Raw genomic sequence first — 17020 nt, 5'->3', positions numbered from 1 at the left:
ACCATTTTATTGTTATCAGGCTAATAGGAGGGGCTCAGATCACGTTTCGACTTTGACTTCCTGTTTTTCATTGGACTTGTTCTGAGACATTTTGTCAGAGGATGTGGCTCACTCCATTCCCCTCTCTGGATTGCCAGGTTGTAAATGGTGCAGCAGACCCATGCTGATTGCGCATGCCTGCACAGTCTAAGCTCATTTTGAGCAGACCAGTGACCTGCTCAGTGAAGGCCCTAGTAGACCCGTGGCTCTCATTGTGACGCATCCGAGCCCCTCTATGGAGATTCCTCATGGGATTATGAGCCATCTATTCAATAGATATCCCTTGCCTCCAATAACCCAACCTTCCAATGGCTGTGTTGGACAGAACATCTCTGGCACTTTTTGAGTGCCTATGGTTGGAAGTGTCGTGACTCCCAGGATAGCGGGCACACACTTGTATGACCCTTTGACAATGGTTATTGTATTGATGTATACCTTTGGAAACAGTGCTTTAATTAGGTGAGGGTTATCGAGAGGTATGGATCTGAGACAGAAATTAAGTTGAGGCATGTAGATCTGCCATGATCTAATTGAATGGTGGGTTGATTGCACTACTATGAAACCACCTCTTTTATTTTAGCTTTGCTGAGAAATATATGAATGTTTTTAAAATTGTAATTAAATCTTGTACAACAATAGTCATTCTGTTAACACAAAAATACAGTTTCCCATACTTATCAGACTAATTCATTGTGCTTCAAAGCTTTTCCATCCATCTTTGCACAAAGGTTTTTTTAATGAGCATTGCACATCTCTCTAATTCTATGTCTGTTATTGCTGACCAAGTTTCCAGGTTTCCAAAATCCATATCCATTGTCCAATTAAATGACAAAATGATTTTACATACTGAAAGATAGTTCAAGAGGTGACTCTTTGCAGCACTTTTGATTTTTCTCACAAATTAACATTTTGGCTGTGGAGACAGTGGGGGTACCAAAGGAGCTGAACAAATACTAAGCATCTTGTTAATATCCAGAGAGACTTGTGCTGACTTGTTGGGCGCAGATTTTTCTGGTGTACCTAAAGACAAACTTGGTGAAGTCCGCAAAAGGGAATCTTCCTTATTTTCATTACCTGTGAATGTAAAATGTGATTATTATTTTACAAATTATGTTTGTTATCTGACTAACAGATGCATGTAAATAAAGTGCAGGGGCGAAATTCTCCGCAATCGGCGCGATGTCAGCCGAGCGGCGCCAAAAACGGCGCGAATCAGTCCGGCAGCACGCCGCCTCAAAGGTGCGGAATCCTCCGCATCTTGAGCGGCCAAGCCCTAACCTTAAGGGGCTAGGCCTGCACCGGACTGATTTCTGCCCCGCCAGCTGGCGGGAAAGGCCTTTGGTGCCCCGCCAGCTGGCGCGGAAATGACTTTGCCGGGCGGCGCATGCAGGGAGCGTCAGCGGCCGCTCACGGCATCCCCGCGCATGCGCAGTGGAGGGGGAGGAGGAGGAGGGAGGAGGAGGAGGAGGGGGAGGGAGGAGGAGGGGGGAGGAGGAGGAGGGGGGAGGAGGAGGAGGGGGGAAGGAGGAGGAGGAGGGGGGGAGGAGGAGGGGGGGAGGAGGAGGGGGGGAGGAGGAGGGGGGGAGGGAGGAGGGGGGGAGGAGGAGGAGGGGGAAGAGGAGGAGGGGGAAGAGGAGGAGGGGGAAGAGGAGGAGGGGGAAGAGGAGGAGGGGGAAGAGGAGGAGGGGGAAGAGGAGGAGGGGGAGGAGGAGGAGGAGGAAAGGGGGAAGGCGGGAGGAGGAGGGGGAGGAGGAGGGGAGGAGGAGGGGGGAGGAGGAGGGGAGGAGGAGGGGGGGAGCCATTTAGGGGCGGGGCAGTGTTCGGTGTAGAGGGGGGGGTAGGTGATGGTTGCAGGGGAACCGGTGGGTGCCAGATCCCGGAGGAGGACTGTATCCTGTTGGCCGTCGTGGTGCATACTGAGGGTTGATGTGAAGGAACTGGACCCTCTCGACCAGCGGGGTCGGACTTATGGCTCCTCACGTGCTTTCGGAGGAGGACAGACCCCGGTGTTGTCGAGACTCCGGAGGTGGATCTCCTGGGGAAGACAAATAGGCGGTCATGAGAGGTCTCGTTTGTGGCTGTGCAGAGGAGCGACCTAATTGAGTGGAGCGCGTCGGGGTGGACCTCCTGCTAGCGGCAAACTGGGAGACTTCTAGACCGTAGGGCCAGAAGGACTGCCTTCCATACCGTCGCGTTCTCCCTCAACACCTGTCCGTTTCCCTCGGGGCTGTAACTGGTAGTCCTGCTTGAGGCAATGTCCTTACCGAGCAGGTACTGACGCAGTTCGTCGCTCATAAACGAGTCACTGTCGACGTAAGTGGGGAAACCGAACAGGGTGAAGATGCTCTGTAGGGCCTTAATGACAGTGGCCGCGGTCATGTCGAGGCATGGGATGGCAAAGGGGAAGCGTGCAATCTGATTCACCATGTCCGCTATCCGGGGAAGGGGGTACGCATCGAGTTGCGTATACCGATTTATGGTTTGGCTGTAGTCTACAACCATCTGGTTCTTTTCCCCGGTCCTGACGACCACCACTTGGGCTCTCCAGGGGCTATTACTGGCCTCAATGATCCCCTCCCTCAGGAGCCGCTGGACCTCTGACTTGATAAAAGTTCTGTCCTGGACACTGTACCGCCTGCTCCTGGTGGTGACGGGTTTACAGTCGGCGGTGAGGTTCGCGAAGAGCGAGGGAGGGGTGACCTTAAGGGTCGCGAGGCTACATACGGTGAGAGGGCGTAGGGGCCCGCCGAACTTCAGGCTCAGGCTCCTGAGGTTGCACTGGAAGTCCAGTCTTAACAGGAGAGGAGCACAGAGATGGGGGAGGACATGCAGTTTAAAATTGGCGTACTCGCCGCCCTGTATCGCAAGGTTCACGACATAGTACCCCCAGATCTGCACTGAATGTGATCCGGAAGCAAGGGAGATTCTTTGGGATGCGGGGGAAATCTGGAGAGAACAGCGCCTTACCGTGTCTGGGTGTATGAAGCTCTCCGTGCTCCCAGAGTCAAACAGACAGGGCGTTTCGTGCCCATTGTCCCGGACGGTGATCATCGAGTTCCTGAGGTGCTTAGGCCGGGACTGGTCGAGGATGACAGCGCCGAGCTGCGGGTAGCCGACGTGGTCGGAGGTAGCGGAGTGGTCCCAAGATGGCAGCCCGCGTCGGTCGTACGTGTCGGGCGGCGTTGAAGATGGCGGCCCCCGTCGGTCGTATGTGTTGGGCATCGTTGAAGATGGCGGCCCCATGAGTCGCACGTGTCGGGTAGGGTTAAAGTTGGTGTCCCCCACGGGGCTGATGATGCGTCCGTAGGGGGCGGTACCGGCAGGCACGCAGCCATGCTGCGGGGTCTGCGGGCCTGTGAGTCTGTGAGCCGGGCCTGCGATTTAGGAGCTTTGGATCTGGCCAGGCAGACTTTGGCAAAGTGTCCTTTCTTGCCGCAGTCGCTACAGGTCGCGTTCCGGCCGGGCAGCGCTGCCTGAGGTGCTGGCCGCAGAAATAGCAGGGCAGCGCCCCGGGTTGGGTGGGCAGTTGGGTGGCACAGGCCTGGGATACCCTCTGGTCGCATGTCCACGAGGGAATCGGGTGGTCGGAGGGGAAAGCATTGAGGCTCTGGAAAGCTACTGCTAAGGGGTTTTACCGTTTTACCGTCTCATAGAACATAGAACCTAGAACATTACAGCGCAGTACAGGCCCTTCGGCCCTCGATGTTGCGCCGACCTGTGAAACCACTCTAAAGCCCATCTACACTATTCCCATATTGTCCATATGTCTATCCAATGACCATTTGAATGTCCTTCGTGTTGGCGAGTCCACTACTGTTGCAGGCAGGGCATTCCACGCCCTTACTACTCTCTGAGTAAAGAACCTACCTCTGACATCTGTCTTATATCTATCTCCCCTCAATTTAAAGCTATGTCCCCTCGTGCTAGACATCACCATCCGAGGAAAAAGGCTCTCACTGTCCACCCTATCCAATCCTCTGATCATCTTGTATGCCTCAATTAAGTCACCTCTTAACCTTCTTCTCTCTAACGAAAACAGCCTCAAGTCCCTCAGCCTTTCCTCATAGGATCTTCCCTCCATACCAGGCAACATTCTGGTAAATCTCCTCTGCACCCTTTCCAATGCTTCCACATCCTTCCTGTAATGCGGCGACCAGAATTGCACGCAATATTCCAAATGCGGCCGCACCAGAGTGTTGTATAGCTGCAACATGACCTTCTTAACAACCCTCTCAACCTGGGTGGCAACTTTCAGGGATCTATGTACATGGACACCGAGATCTCTCTGCTCATCCACACTGCCAAGAATCTTACCATTAGCCCAGTACTCAGTCTTCCTGTTATTCCTTCCAAAATGAATCACCTCACACTTTTCTGCACTAAACTCCATTTGCCACCTCTCAGCCCAGCGCTGCAGCTTATCTATGTCCCTCTGTAACTTGTAACATCCTTCCGCACTGTCCACAACTCCACTGACTTTAGTGTCATCTGCAAATTTACTCACCCATCCTTCTACGCCCTCCTCCAGGTCATTTATAGAAATGACAAACTGCAGTGGCCCCAAAACAGATCCTTGTGGTACACCACTGGTAACTGGACTCCAGTCTGAACATTTCCCATCAACCACCACCCTTTGTCTTCTTCCAGCTAGCCAATTTCTGATCCAAACTGCTAAATCACCCTGAATCGCATGCCTCCGTATTTCCTGCAGTAGCCTACCATGGGGAACCTTATGAAACGCTTCACTGAAATCCATATGCACCACATCAACTGCTTTACCCTCATCCACCTGTTTGGTCATCTTCTCAAAGAACTCCAGGTTTGTGAGGCACGACCTACCCTTCACAAAACCGTGTTGACTATCTCTAATCAAATTATTCCTTTCCAGATGATTATACATCCTATCTCTTATAAACCTTTCCAAGATTTTTCCCACAACAGAAGTAAGGCTCAGATAACCCCGGCCTATAGTTGCCGGGGTTATCTCTACTCCCATTCTTGAACAAGGGGACAACATTTGCTATCCTCCAGTCTTCTGGCAATATTCCTGTAGACAAGGATGACTTAAAGATCAAGGCCAAAGGCTCAGCAATCTCCTCCCTAGCTTCCCAGAGAATCCTAGGATAAATCCCATCCGGCCCAGGTGACTTATCTATTTTCACACATTCCAGAATTGCTAACACCTCCTCCTTATGAACCTCAAGCCCTTCTAGTCTAATAGCCTGAATCTCAGTATTCTCCTCGACAACATTGTCTTTTTCCTGTGTGAATACTGACCAAAAATATTCATTTAGCACCTCTCCTATCTCCTTGGACTCCAAGCACAACTTCCCACTACTGTCCTTGACTGGCCCTACTCTTACCCTAGTCATTCTTTTATTCTTGACATATCTATAGAAAGCTTTAGGGTTATCCTTGATCCTACCTGCCAAAGACTTCTCATGTCCCCTCCTGGCTCTTCTTAGCTCTCTCTTTAGGTCCTTCCTAGCTAACTTGTAACTCTCGAATGCCCTAACTGAACCTTCATGTCTCATCTTTACATAAGTCTCCTTCTTCCTCTTGACAAGTGTTTCGACTGCTTTAGTAAACCACGGTACCCTCACTCGACCACTTCCTCCCTGCCTGACAGGTACATACTTATCAAGGACACGCAGTAGCTGTTCCTTGAACAAGCTCCACATTTCCATTGTGCCCATCCCCTGCAGTTTTCCTCTCCATCCGATGTATCCTAAGTCTTGCCTCATCACATCATAATTGCCTTTCCCCGAGATATAACCCTTGCCCTGCGCTATATACCTATCCCTTTCCATCACTAAAGTAAACGTAATCGAATTGTGGTCACTATTACCAAAGTGCTCACCTAATACTGTCCTTGACTAACAATGCCACCCCTCCCCCTCTTTTACCACCTTCCCTGAGCTTACTGAAATATCTAAATCCCGGCATCTGCAACAACCATTCCTGCCCCTGCTCTATCCAGCTCTCCGAAATGGCCACAACATCGAAGTCCCAGGTACCAACCCATGCCGCAAGTTCACCCTCCTTATTCCGGATGCTCCTGGCATTGAAGAAGACACACTTTAAACCACCTTCCTGCCTGCCGGTACACTCCTGCAACTTTGAAACCCTACTCATGACCTCACTACTCTCAACCTCCTGTATACTGGAGCTACAATTCAGGTTCCCAAGCCCCTGCTGAACTAGTTTAAAGCCCCTTCTAGGTCGAGGGCGCCCTTTTCGAGCTGGCGCTGTCTGACATAGTTGGACCGGACTCCAGCCACATAGGTGTCCCGGATGGCGAGTTCCATATACTGCGAGGCCGTGACATCCTTGTAATTGTAGTTTCGAGCGAGTACCCTCAGGTCGCGTAGGTATTCCTCCAGCGATTCCCCGGGGCGTTGACGGCGAGTGGTGAGGAGATGCCAGACAAACACTTCGCTCACTGGCCTCACGTAGTGTCTTTTGAGGATCGCGACCGCGTCTGCGTACGTGGTCGCTTCCTTGATAAATACGGAGATTCGGTGGCTCACCCGGGCGTGGAGGAGACTCAGTTTCTGTGCCTCTGTGATGGCGGGCGAGGAGGAGGCGGCGAGGTAGGCCTCAAAACAGCAGAGCCAGTGCAAAAAGATTCCTTTGGCTTCAGCTGCCTGTGGGTCGAGTTCCAGTCGATCAGGTTTGAGGGCGGCTTCCATAGCGATATCTTAGCTGATTAAATTGATGCGACCATCAATTCACACAAGACGAAGAGTAGACGTGAAGTGGTTTTAATCAGCTAGATCTGTGTCTGCCTGCGACTGCTCTGTACTGAGTGCCGCCTACATGCTGCAGATCTATAGGCGGAGCCCACAAGGGCATCAACATAATACAATACAATGTAATGCAATACAATGCTGAATGGTAGCAGTAATACATTCACCACACAGTGTTAATTATGTAAACCTACTTGTGACACTAATAAAGATTATTATTATATTATCATTGCATTGATCTTATCCTTGGGCCCTGGATAAGGTGATAGCCTCTACTATCTTGAGACCATAGAGGAGCAGAAAAGATTTTTCTGACACCCCGCCTCTGTCAAAAATGTTAATGGATCAGCAATTTCAGGTGGTGTAAATTGCCACTATCAGAGATGTGAATGAAACAATTTTCACTGACTGTAGAAATAATGTATTTTACTAGCTTTAAAGAGAAGCCTCTTGGACAAAAGCATTGGGTAGGAGTATTCATCAACTGAAGCTAACATAGGCTGTTTAAATTGAAACAGCAAAGAACAGGAGCAGCTAAGCATTTGCTTTTATGATCAATTTTGTGCACAGCACAACAGTCTCAGTGATCATGTATAATGCTGTAGAAGTGTGACATTGAAACTAAATTAGTATGTATCTCAAGTTGTTTATACTATCAGATCTTGGAGTTTTGTTTCAGATTCCTTACTAGTGGGAACATTAGCACTGGAAACCGGCCTTTCCAAACCTTCGGGCCCACATGTTGAAACAAGAGAAGGGATAGCACGGTGGTGCAGTGATTAGCAAATACAAATGCCAGTACTTGGAGGGATCGCATATGATCTGCGGAAGAACCAACTGCCTGCATTGTGCATCTTGATCCTCTTAAAGTGTTTACGGCTTATATATGCGTCATCACAAACATTTATTTATTGTTGTCTGCCCCATTCGTGTCAACAAACTTGCTGTTACTCCATACCTTTCTCATCTCTGGTTCCTAAATATCTCCATCACCTCCCAGAACCTTACTCCTCTGTGCCTGCTAATATCTCTTTCCATTTGACACAAGACCTGAATTCCTTAGCTTGTGCCAATTGGTCCCTCCCCAGGTCAAGCAATTATATTATTGACATGTTCTGCTTCTCTCTCAGTTCAACTATTCCATCCTCCCAGAAGCTTGGATGTGGATGGCACAGAAAAAATATATAATTTTTAACAATGAGGAAACATATTAAATTATTTAATGAAATGAATTCTGCATTTGCAAGGTTTGGATTACCTGCTGTTTGAGCTGTTGGATGGCTTGGAACAGGCACTTTTGTTTTGTTCTCACTGATATTTTCTTGTATGGTCTGTTCTTTCTGATCAATCTCAGTTGTAGTAAGTACATTAAATTCTGGGTTATCAAAATTGATGTACTGGTACAGCATTCTCCGCTGTTTCCCTATAGATACTACACACAAAGAATAGTGCAGAAGAAGCAAACCAAAAAGCACAAAATAGAATTAAAATTGGCAAAATTGAGTTAAATAGAACATTAATGGCTAGCATCATATATTAAGGATCCCTGAATCACTTGGCTCAATAGAATCTTTGTTGTTAAATAACAGCAGATAATGTATTGATAGCTAAACCTTTATCATTGTAAATGCTAATTAAAAATGCTCCCAGATTAAGGTCAATTAATCATTAGCATAGCCCACCTTGTGTAAATTTAAACCTGAGAATTATTTTGTTGATCCCTTAGAGTTTGCAATGATGTTTTACTGTATAAATTCATACTACATACCGAAAAAAAGACATGGGCAGCACGGTAGCATTGTGGATAGCACAATTGCTTCACAGCTCCAGGGTCCCGGGTTCGATTCCGGCTTGGGTCACTGTCTGTGCGGAGTCTGCACATCCTCCCCGTGTGTGCGTGGGTTTCCTCCGGGTGCTCCGGTTTCCTCCCACAGTCCAAAGACGTGCAGGTTAGGTGGATTGGCCATGATAAATTGCCCTTAGTGTTGGGTGGGGTTAACCTTGGGTAGGGTGCTCTTTCCAAGAGCCAGTGCAGGCTCGATAGGCCGAATGGCCTCCTTCTGCACTGTTAATTCTATGTAAATATCATCTTTCACAACTTTTGGATGTTCCAAAGTGCTTTGCATCCAATAAAGTACTTTGAAGTGTGGTCAAACAAACAGGGTGGAGAGGCTTTGTGAAGTCAGGAGGTATGGTTTTGTGCTTTACAGTAAATGCACAGATCCATTCTGAGTGAACGAATACCCGGCGATACATTACAGGGAGCTGTGTGGATCGAGGAGTGGAGTGAGGCCTGCGCAATGTGACAACTGGCCAGCCTGACCGGGTCTGGGCTGGGCAGCAGGAGTGAAGAGATTAGAGAGGTGATCAAGCATTTCTCCAAACACCAGTACTGAGCCAAGGAGACAAACTGCAATGAAATCGCACCAGCTCTTTCTTTTCCTGACTGACATCGGGCACAAAAACAACAGGCTGCAGCTGGATTTTTAAATAAAAAAAAAAAAAATTCCAAGATGTGGCAACACTCTGCGAGCTCCCCCCTGCAGATCCTCTTCGTACATCTTTTATAATCATTATTACAATGTGTTCTATAATTATTAGAATATGTTCTATGTTATTCATGTATGGAGCAATCTGCAAGGAAAGTAAGCAGAACAATACTTTTCACTGTACTTCAGTACACGTGACAATAAATAAATCTAATCAAATCATTATAATGTAGGAAACACAGCAGCCAATTGGTCGACACTAGGTTCCACAAACAGCACTGCCATAATGTCCTGATAATTTTTTTTGTGGTATGTTGGTTTGTGCATAAATGTTGGCCAGGATTACAGGGAGAAAGGACAATATATATAGATGTGGTTTTAACAAGGAAGCATAAATATCTAGCTCTGTTTACTTGACAATCTGTCTTGGATGAACTGCAATTTCCTCCAAGTTAAACACTGGGTATTCTGAAGCCATTATCTTTGGCTCCATGCTACTAATTCCACCTCATTTTCCGCCCTGGTCTCAAGCTGAACCATATTGTTCACAACCTTGACTTCCTATTCAATCGCAAGTTGAGCTTCTGATCTAGTAATCTCTCCATCACAGAGAACAAGCGTCCCTCTGCCCACCTTAGCCCCACTTCAGTCACCTGCTGTTGTGAGCCCTTGCCAGTTCCAAACTCAACTGGCTTTCTGGTCATTCTACCATCTAGCAAACTTCACCTCATCCAAAACTGTATTGCACTTATTCAAGCAAAAATCTTCAGATGCTCTGAATCCTGGGATTTTTTTCAAATTGAAAAAAATAACAGTTTGGGATTTCACACCATTACTTCCATTTTAGAGAAAATAAAAATTAATTCAAAGATGTATTCTTTTTTGATCGCCTATTATTGGCACAGCTGAGTTTATAACCATGTTAAATCTGACAGTGACTTCACATTTGGGGATCCCTGATCAGGTAAAGTGTGTCAAAAAACTAACTTGTGAAGATGGTCCACTTCCCACATTAGTCATCTTTTAAGCCTTCTTCAAGTGAATGCTAATTTAGTGTTAATTTGTGCTGAAATATTGAGACTTTTGTGTAGCTGATCTGGCTCAAGATGATTGGGAGTAGTACTCAAAATAATTTCACGTAGGATCCTTAAACCGACAGAGAAGTAAGATTTTCATCCCATTGTTCTAGATTGGATTCTAACCAGAAAAGAAGCAAAGTGTGTTAATTGCAATGTCCTATCGCCCAAATGTTCGGTTTGTTAATAGATCCATGCTGGTAAATTACAACTATTAAAAAAAGCTTGTTTGGAGATTTAAAAAGCTCACAGTATCAGTTGGTCTGATATTTAAGAATTTATTAAGGTTTTGTTTATTTTTCTTACATATTTTGTTGCTGCTTTCCAGAGTTGTGGTAGATGTTTTTGGAGAGATTGTTGTACTATTTAGCACTACCACCCCGTCATTGCGTCTCTTTTTCTTAAGGGCTTTCTTCTGCTGCAAAGCAACTGTTGAAAGATCTGTTTTACTGCTATCACACTCGATGTCTTTGTATGAATGTTCTCTTGTAAAGTCTGGGTGTTGAAAAATGTGCAACTCTGCACTGGCCCTAGAAATGCAAACAAAATACATTGCAGCTTATCAACCCAGTCACTAGTAAATTGAAGATTTCGTAGAAATAATTAAAGGCAGAATCTATGCCATGAATGAGGCTAAAAAATAACTCAACTGCTGTAAGCAAGTGTGTTATTTAAGTGCCATGTACACCTCCAGGTATTGTTTATAATGAAAAAGTGGTGTAAAATGAGAATTCTATATTAGTCTAGGTTGTTGTAAATCCAGAATAGACTTTTATAAGTCTCATCATTTTATGTCACGTCCACTTAATTTCTCTCCAGAAATATTATCACATCTGGAAAATCTAACTAGGTGGTATTAAAGAAACAATTCATATATAGTAACAGCTCCAACAATTGTACTTTAATAAATCCCCACTGAAAGTGCTCAAATTCACAGATCCTGATAATTTTTTGGTGCAGTGCTCTAACTATTAATCAAAATATTAGAAAATGTTTAACGATGCTGGCATACAACTGTATGATAACCTTGGGGTCAGAAGTGCACTCTGTAAACTATTGAATTACAGACTTACAATGAATCACAAATTATATATTCTGGGGTTTTGGGAAATTAGTGCTAAAACACAATGGAATAAATAATACAAATGAAGCCGCTGAATATGAAAAATATATTCATTAATCCACATTATTGGCAGAAAAAGGTTTGCTTCCTTCTGTCGTTGCCCCATAAAGTCACCAATAACATTTTCATTTGTGAAATTCAAATATCCTTCATACTTTTGATATTTGAAATAAAAGAAATCATCTGGAAAGTAAATTACATTATGAAAATTATTTTGAAAAAGCAAATAACAGAAAAATATTAATATATACAGTCTAAAGATTGATATAAATTATGTTCCTATAGCTGTTGATGGCTGATGTGATGGAAAACAAGAGGATTGCCTATGAATTCTGTGGACCACACACAATACCAAAATGTGGACTTTTGATCACTGTTCAAAGCCCTTGCTGGATAGTTAGTAACTTGGGATCAATTTCAGACAATAAACCAGAAAGGTTCAGGACCCACTCTTACAATCGGCAACAAATCTCCTCCCAGCGGGAGGCATGGGGCCAGATTTTGTGGTGACCTTGAAGAAAGCTGCCCACACAGATCTAGCAATGTTTGGTATTTACTTTTCCTGTTGTTAGTTTGAATCTGGTGTCAAGCCAAGGCAATCTCCAAGCATTCAGCAAGAGTAATGCCATCAAGCAGGGAAAATAACCAATCGTACTGAAGTATTCTCAGACAGTAAACCAGGGAATGAAAGACACGGATTATCCTTCACTTAATTTAATTTTACACAGGGAGAAACAAGTGATTGTAGTGTTTACATGGCATTAAGTTGAAAGGTGAAATATCATAAGTTTAAAAAAAAAATTTAGAGTACCCAATTCATTTGTTTTCCAATTAAAGGGCAATTTAGCGTGGCCAATCCACCTGCACATCTTTGGGCTGTGGGGGCAAAACCCACGCAAACACGGGGAGAATGTGCAAACTCCACACGGACAGTGACCCAGAGCCGGGATCGAATCTGGGACCTCAGCACCATGAAGCAGCAGTGCTAACTACTGCACCACCGTGCTGCCCTTAAATATCAACATTATTTTTATTATAATGGGACATTTGACATTCCACAAGTTTAAAATTAGTTTTTCAGGGCCAGAGGTTTGACAGCTGTAATTACGAACATACTACACTGTTTGAAAACTCAGTTACAGCTCATTCAAATATCATTCTGTTACTTTTATAGCAAGTTCTCATCAGTTTAGTGATTTCTAATTGATTGTTCCCCATGGAGGGTAGAATCAATGACAGCATCGTCCAAATTTTCATGTTCAAATGCTCAGTTGTAGACTCCAAAAGCTGCTGTCAGTTTCAGTGGAGGGGATGACTGCTAAACTGACTTTAACAGTTATTACCACAGAAGAATCCAGGCCAAGATTCTAATTCGACTGTAAAATGCTTGACCTCGCTGTTTAGCTGAGAATTTAATCCCAATTGAGCCAACTGAACCCTGGTCAAAATCCTGGAACTCCCTCCCTAACAGCACTGTGGGTGTACCTACACTTCAGGGACTGCAGCAGTTCAAGAAGGCAACTTGCCACCACCTTCTGAAGGGCAACTAGGGATGGGCGATAAATGCTGACCAGCGACGCCCACTGCCGGTAAAAATTAATTTTTTTAAAACCATGATGACTGTATGGAGAGGAACTCAGATTATCACATGGCTGTAATTTTTCAATGTGTACCATTTTATTTTCTTTAACTACCTTTGTATTTTTTTCTCGAAATCTGAAAACTCCCTTTTTATTCAATAAAATAAACATTAAAAAAAAGATATTTAGAAAACCCAATTTTTTTTTCTAATTAAGGGTCAATTTAGCGTGCCTAATTTCACCTACCCCACACATCATTTTGGGTTGTGGGGGTGAGACCCACGCAGAAATGGGGAGAATGTGCAAACTCCACACGGACAGTGACTTGGAGCCAGGATCGAACGCAGGTCCTCATCGCCGTGAGGCAACAGTGGTAACCACTGCATCACCGTGCTGCCCTATCAATAAAATCAACATATGGATGCTGGAAATCGGAAATAAAAACTGAAAATCAATAGATTAGGCAGCATTGGTGGAGAGTTGACATTTCAGTTCATTGGCACGTTTTGTGGTACTTTCATTCGTACTTTTTGTTGTACTGTTTTTCTCTCCACTATCCTGTTATTTCCTATCACCCCTCAGCTGTACAGAAATTGCGAGACAAGCTGTTCTTGGGGTTTGGCTCCTGATACTGAGTTGGTTAGTATGAGATATGAGAGAACAACCCAGTGATGATGCTTTTTATTTTCTCCCTACTTTGAGGACCAGGAGGTCAGTGTGTGGCAATTGTTGCAAAGCATGGCAAACTATAAATCACTACATAAATAAGAATTGTCTTTGTTTTTAAAGTGTACATTGAATTTTGTGCATGTATTCCTTATAATTAACAGAATTTTAATAATATATTGCTGACCGTATTTTAACTCTCTGTGGCTAGTATAATGAGGAATACAAATATTTTTGGCACTTAAACAAATGAGTTTGTCCCTTGTCTAAGCCAAATCAATTTTTTTCTGACAGTCTGAATCCCTGGTTTCAGGTTTGTTTATTGTGCTCTGCCTTTATATTGCTTAGACTGCAGGATGTCAGCCATTTTTCCCAATGTCACTATAACTATCAGCAGAACAACAGAAAGTAATTCCCTTTTTTCTTTGCAGGAAAGTATTAAATTATTGGTCAACATCTCCTAGTATTTTCATGTTTTTCACCCAATTTCTCCTCTCGCAGCCTACAAGATGAAGTCCAGACTGGATAGTAATAACAGTCATCTGCAAACTCCCCAGGTTTGAGTCAAGACAGTGGCTTTTGCAGGTTATTCAATCATAGCTGATATCCAACAGAGTCAGATCCTTGCTTTACATGACATTCACACGTAAGCACTATCTAGCAGCAGTTGCTGGATACCAATCTGATGCATACACACTTCATTTTCTTTCCCCTGAAACTGGAAATTTTTGATTTTATGACATAGTGTGGCACCATTACTCATTAAGCCAAGGCTGAAGGAAATCCCTCCTGATTTTAAGGCCATGGCTGCCAACTTGCCACATAGGGAAGCATTGGCACAAAATTGCATGCAATTAGTCTGTTACATGAGCCATTTACAAAGAATGTAGAAACACAAAATTCATAGCGCATGAGGCCACCATTTGGCCTATTTATATAGCCACAAACTGCAACAATACGCAACCTAGACTACTGAATCATTGTTTATGAATTTTTTTTAATGGTTTTATATAAGTTTCATTATATGGCTCAATGTGGAAACATTTTGTTAGCACATATTATAGTAACCCTATTTTGTTAACATGCCTAGCAGTTTATGAAATGTTGTATCCATTACAGGAAAATGATCCACTACTGGAAATGAATACAAATTATACTGTAATATAATTTTTCTACAATTCTTTTTAAACATAAATTTGAGCATTTTCTTTAGGATTAATTAGTAAATGAACAGAATTATGATAGAATTTAAACAACAGAAATCATATTGTATCTAATCTATTGCATAGGAATTGCATATAAAATGTAGAAGAGGTATACTGCAATTTATTAGGATGTTTTATGTGCACACTATATTCTTCTTTTCTCCTGAGTGTAATAATGCAATTCGGAACGAAGATCTCACTGGATCTTTCACTGGAAGATTGCCAAGAAAGTGTACTGCAGCTGGGGAAATGTCCAAGTTAATTAGATGTAAATATATGTACAATGAATATGATATTTATAATAAATATGCTAGCACAATTGTAGGTCTTGCTTCAAATACCACATTGTTATAATGTCCAAAAGGCTCTGGTGAATACATCATAACAATCTCCAAAGGCACTAATAGTTTTATGAAGCAATTATTTGCCCTTTTTTGATGGTGGCTGTAAGTTTTTATTATCTCTTTGGCGATTTATTTGGAGTATTTTGGAAATAATTATAACTACTGTATTAATACAGTAATTAAAGAATGTTTTAATACCATATCCTTGTCAGAAAACTAATTTTATTAGCTGTTTCATTTCTTCACAGCCTTGTTTGTCTCTCCCTATTTCTGTAACCTCCTCGAGCTTGAGAAACCCCTTTTTCACAATCTCCATTTCTCTGATTTCAGTCTCTTGTACGTCCCCTTTCCTTCTGCAACAACATTGGTGGGGCCATGCCTTTAGTTGTGATGTTCTCACTCTTTGGAATTCCACTCTTTAAAAGCTTTGTGTCTCCCTCTCCTCCTTCATTAAGACTCATCTATTTGACTGAGTTTTTGGTTTCCTCTCCTCATTGTCTCCTTTGACTGGCATCTATAATCCAGACATCTTTGTGAAGGTCTTGGGACATTTTCTGTTAACAGTGCTAAAATGCAAGTTGCCGATTAGAAATTATACTACTGTTGTTTTAAACACTTGCTGCATTCATTTGACCATTCTGTGCAATCTTAGTGGAGACATTCTCATTTGAAATTAATGGGCTAATCCCACTGTTAAAATAATGGCCAAAGGACTGTCATATGTGCATGTTAAATACTGATTGTTCTTCATAATTTTCAGTCATAAATATTAACACATTCTCTATTCCATTAAGAAGATTCTTACATTTAATTGAAGATCATGCTGTGCATGGAGATGACTTCTGCATTGCTGAAAGCATGTTTAATAACACATACTTATTTCAATTAATTAGATACCAAGGGTCCCAGAGGATTGTTAAAATCAGGTCCCATATCAAACACATTCAAAAGAACATATTAAAATTGAGCACATTCAGTTAAGCCGATTATTACATTGAATCATTTTACTTTATCAAATTTAACTTAATGGAGCAAATTAGGCAGAAAACCTATAGAACAACAATGAAATAAAATACCTTTTCCTCCAAGCTCCTAGGAAAAGTGTCTCAAAATATTAGCACAATATTTGCAATTATTACTCAGTTTCCATTAAAACATGACTTTCATTATTTTTGATAATGATGCTGTTTGTCCCTCTCAACAACATACTTTGCCATCTTCTTTTTAAATCCATAGGTGCACAGTAAGCTGTGAAGCATGGACATACTCTGATAGTTCTTTAGCTCAGGCAGAAGTTCCCCATAAAGTTTCATTTCTTCTTCATAAACTTTTGCATTCACAATAACTGCTTTTCCTTTCTCATCCCACTGAAAGGCAGTGATAATATCATACATTTTGTGGTGTCAAAACAATTGTTATTACAAAATCAAATTCAAATTGCAAAGCAATATACCATTACTTAAATCAAGTTGTATTCCAGAATTTGAAATAGATCCTTACTGAACCACACTATACAAAAACAATTATTGTCTTTGCTCCAACAAAACTATTAATTATTTTATTTTAAACAAACCCGCAGAATATTGCTATCTACTACTACCACCTTGAAACAGGGTCAATCCAGACAGCTGCAATATATTTCCAGAGGGCAGTCACATTAAGCCACTATGCCACTTTTATACTGATTTCATTTCACTTTGGTCAGTGAAAACCTGGAATTCTGAGTTATATTCATGGTACCAAAACAAA

General features: G+C 43.0%; 1 protein-coding gene across 2 annotated transcripts in view; it reads right to left on the bottom strand.

The window, feature by feature from the left end:
- Positions 1 to 754: 754 nt before the first annotated feature.
- Positions 755 to 17020, bottom strand: part of LOC140384837 (uncharacterized) — a 57778-nt gene continuing 41512 nt past the window's right edge. Inside the window, exons 2-5 of one of the 2 annotated variants that reach the window (XM_072466796.1) lie at positions 16481 to 16638; positions 10660 to 10883; positions 8047 to 8220; positions 755 to 1113 (exon numbers count right to left, since the gene is read on the bottom strand). In XM_072466796.1, coding sequence (XP_072322897.1) covers positions 941 to 1113; positions 8047 to 8220; positions 10660 to 10883; positions 16481 to 16638 — 729 coding nt within the window. In that variant the 3' untranslated portion in view covers positions 755 to 940. Of the gene's footprint in view, positions 1114 to 8046; positions 8221 to 10659; positions 10884 to 16480; positions 16639 to 17020 lie in introns of those variants that run through there. The other variant, XR_011933165.1, reaches the window with a different exon arrangement.

Source organism: Scyliorhinus torazame, chromosome 10, assembly GCF_047496885.1.
Source record: "Scyliorhinus torazame isolate Kashiwa2021f chromosome 10, sScyTor2.1, whole genome shotgun sequence".
NCBI classification, from domain to species: Eukaryota; Metazoa; Chordata; class Chondrichthyes; order Carcharhiniformes; family Scyliorhinidae; genus Scyliorhinus; species Scyliorhinus torazame.
Note: the sequence above shows the minus strand (reverse complement) of the source record. Positions and strands in the feature narration are given on the sequence as shown.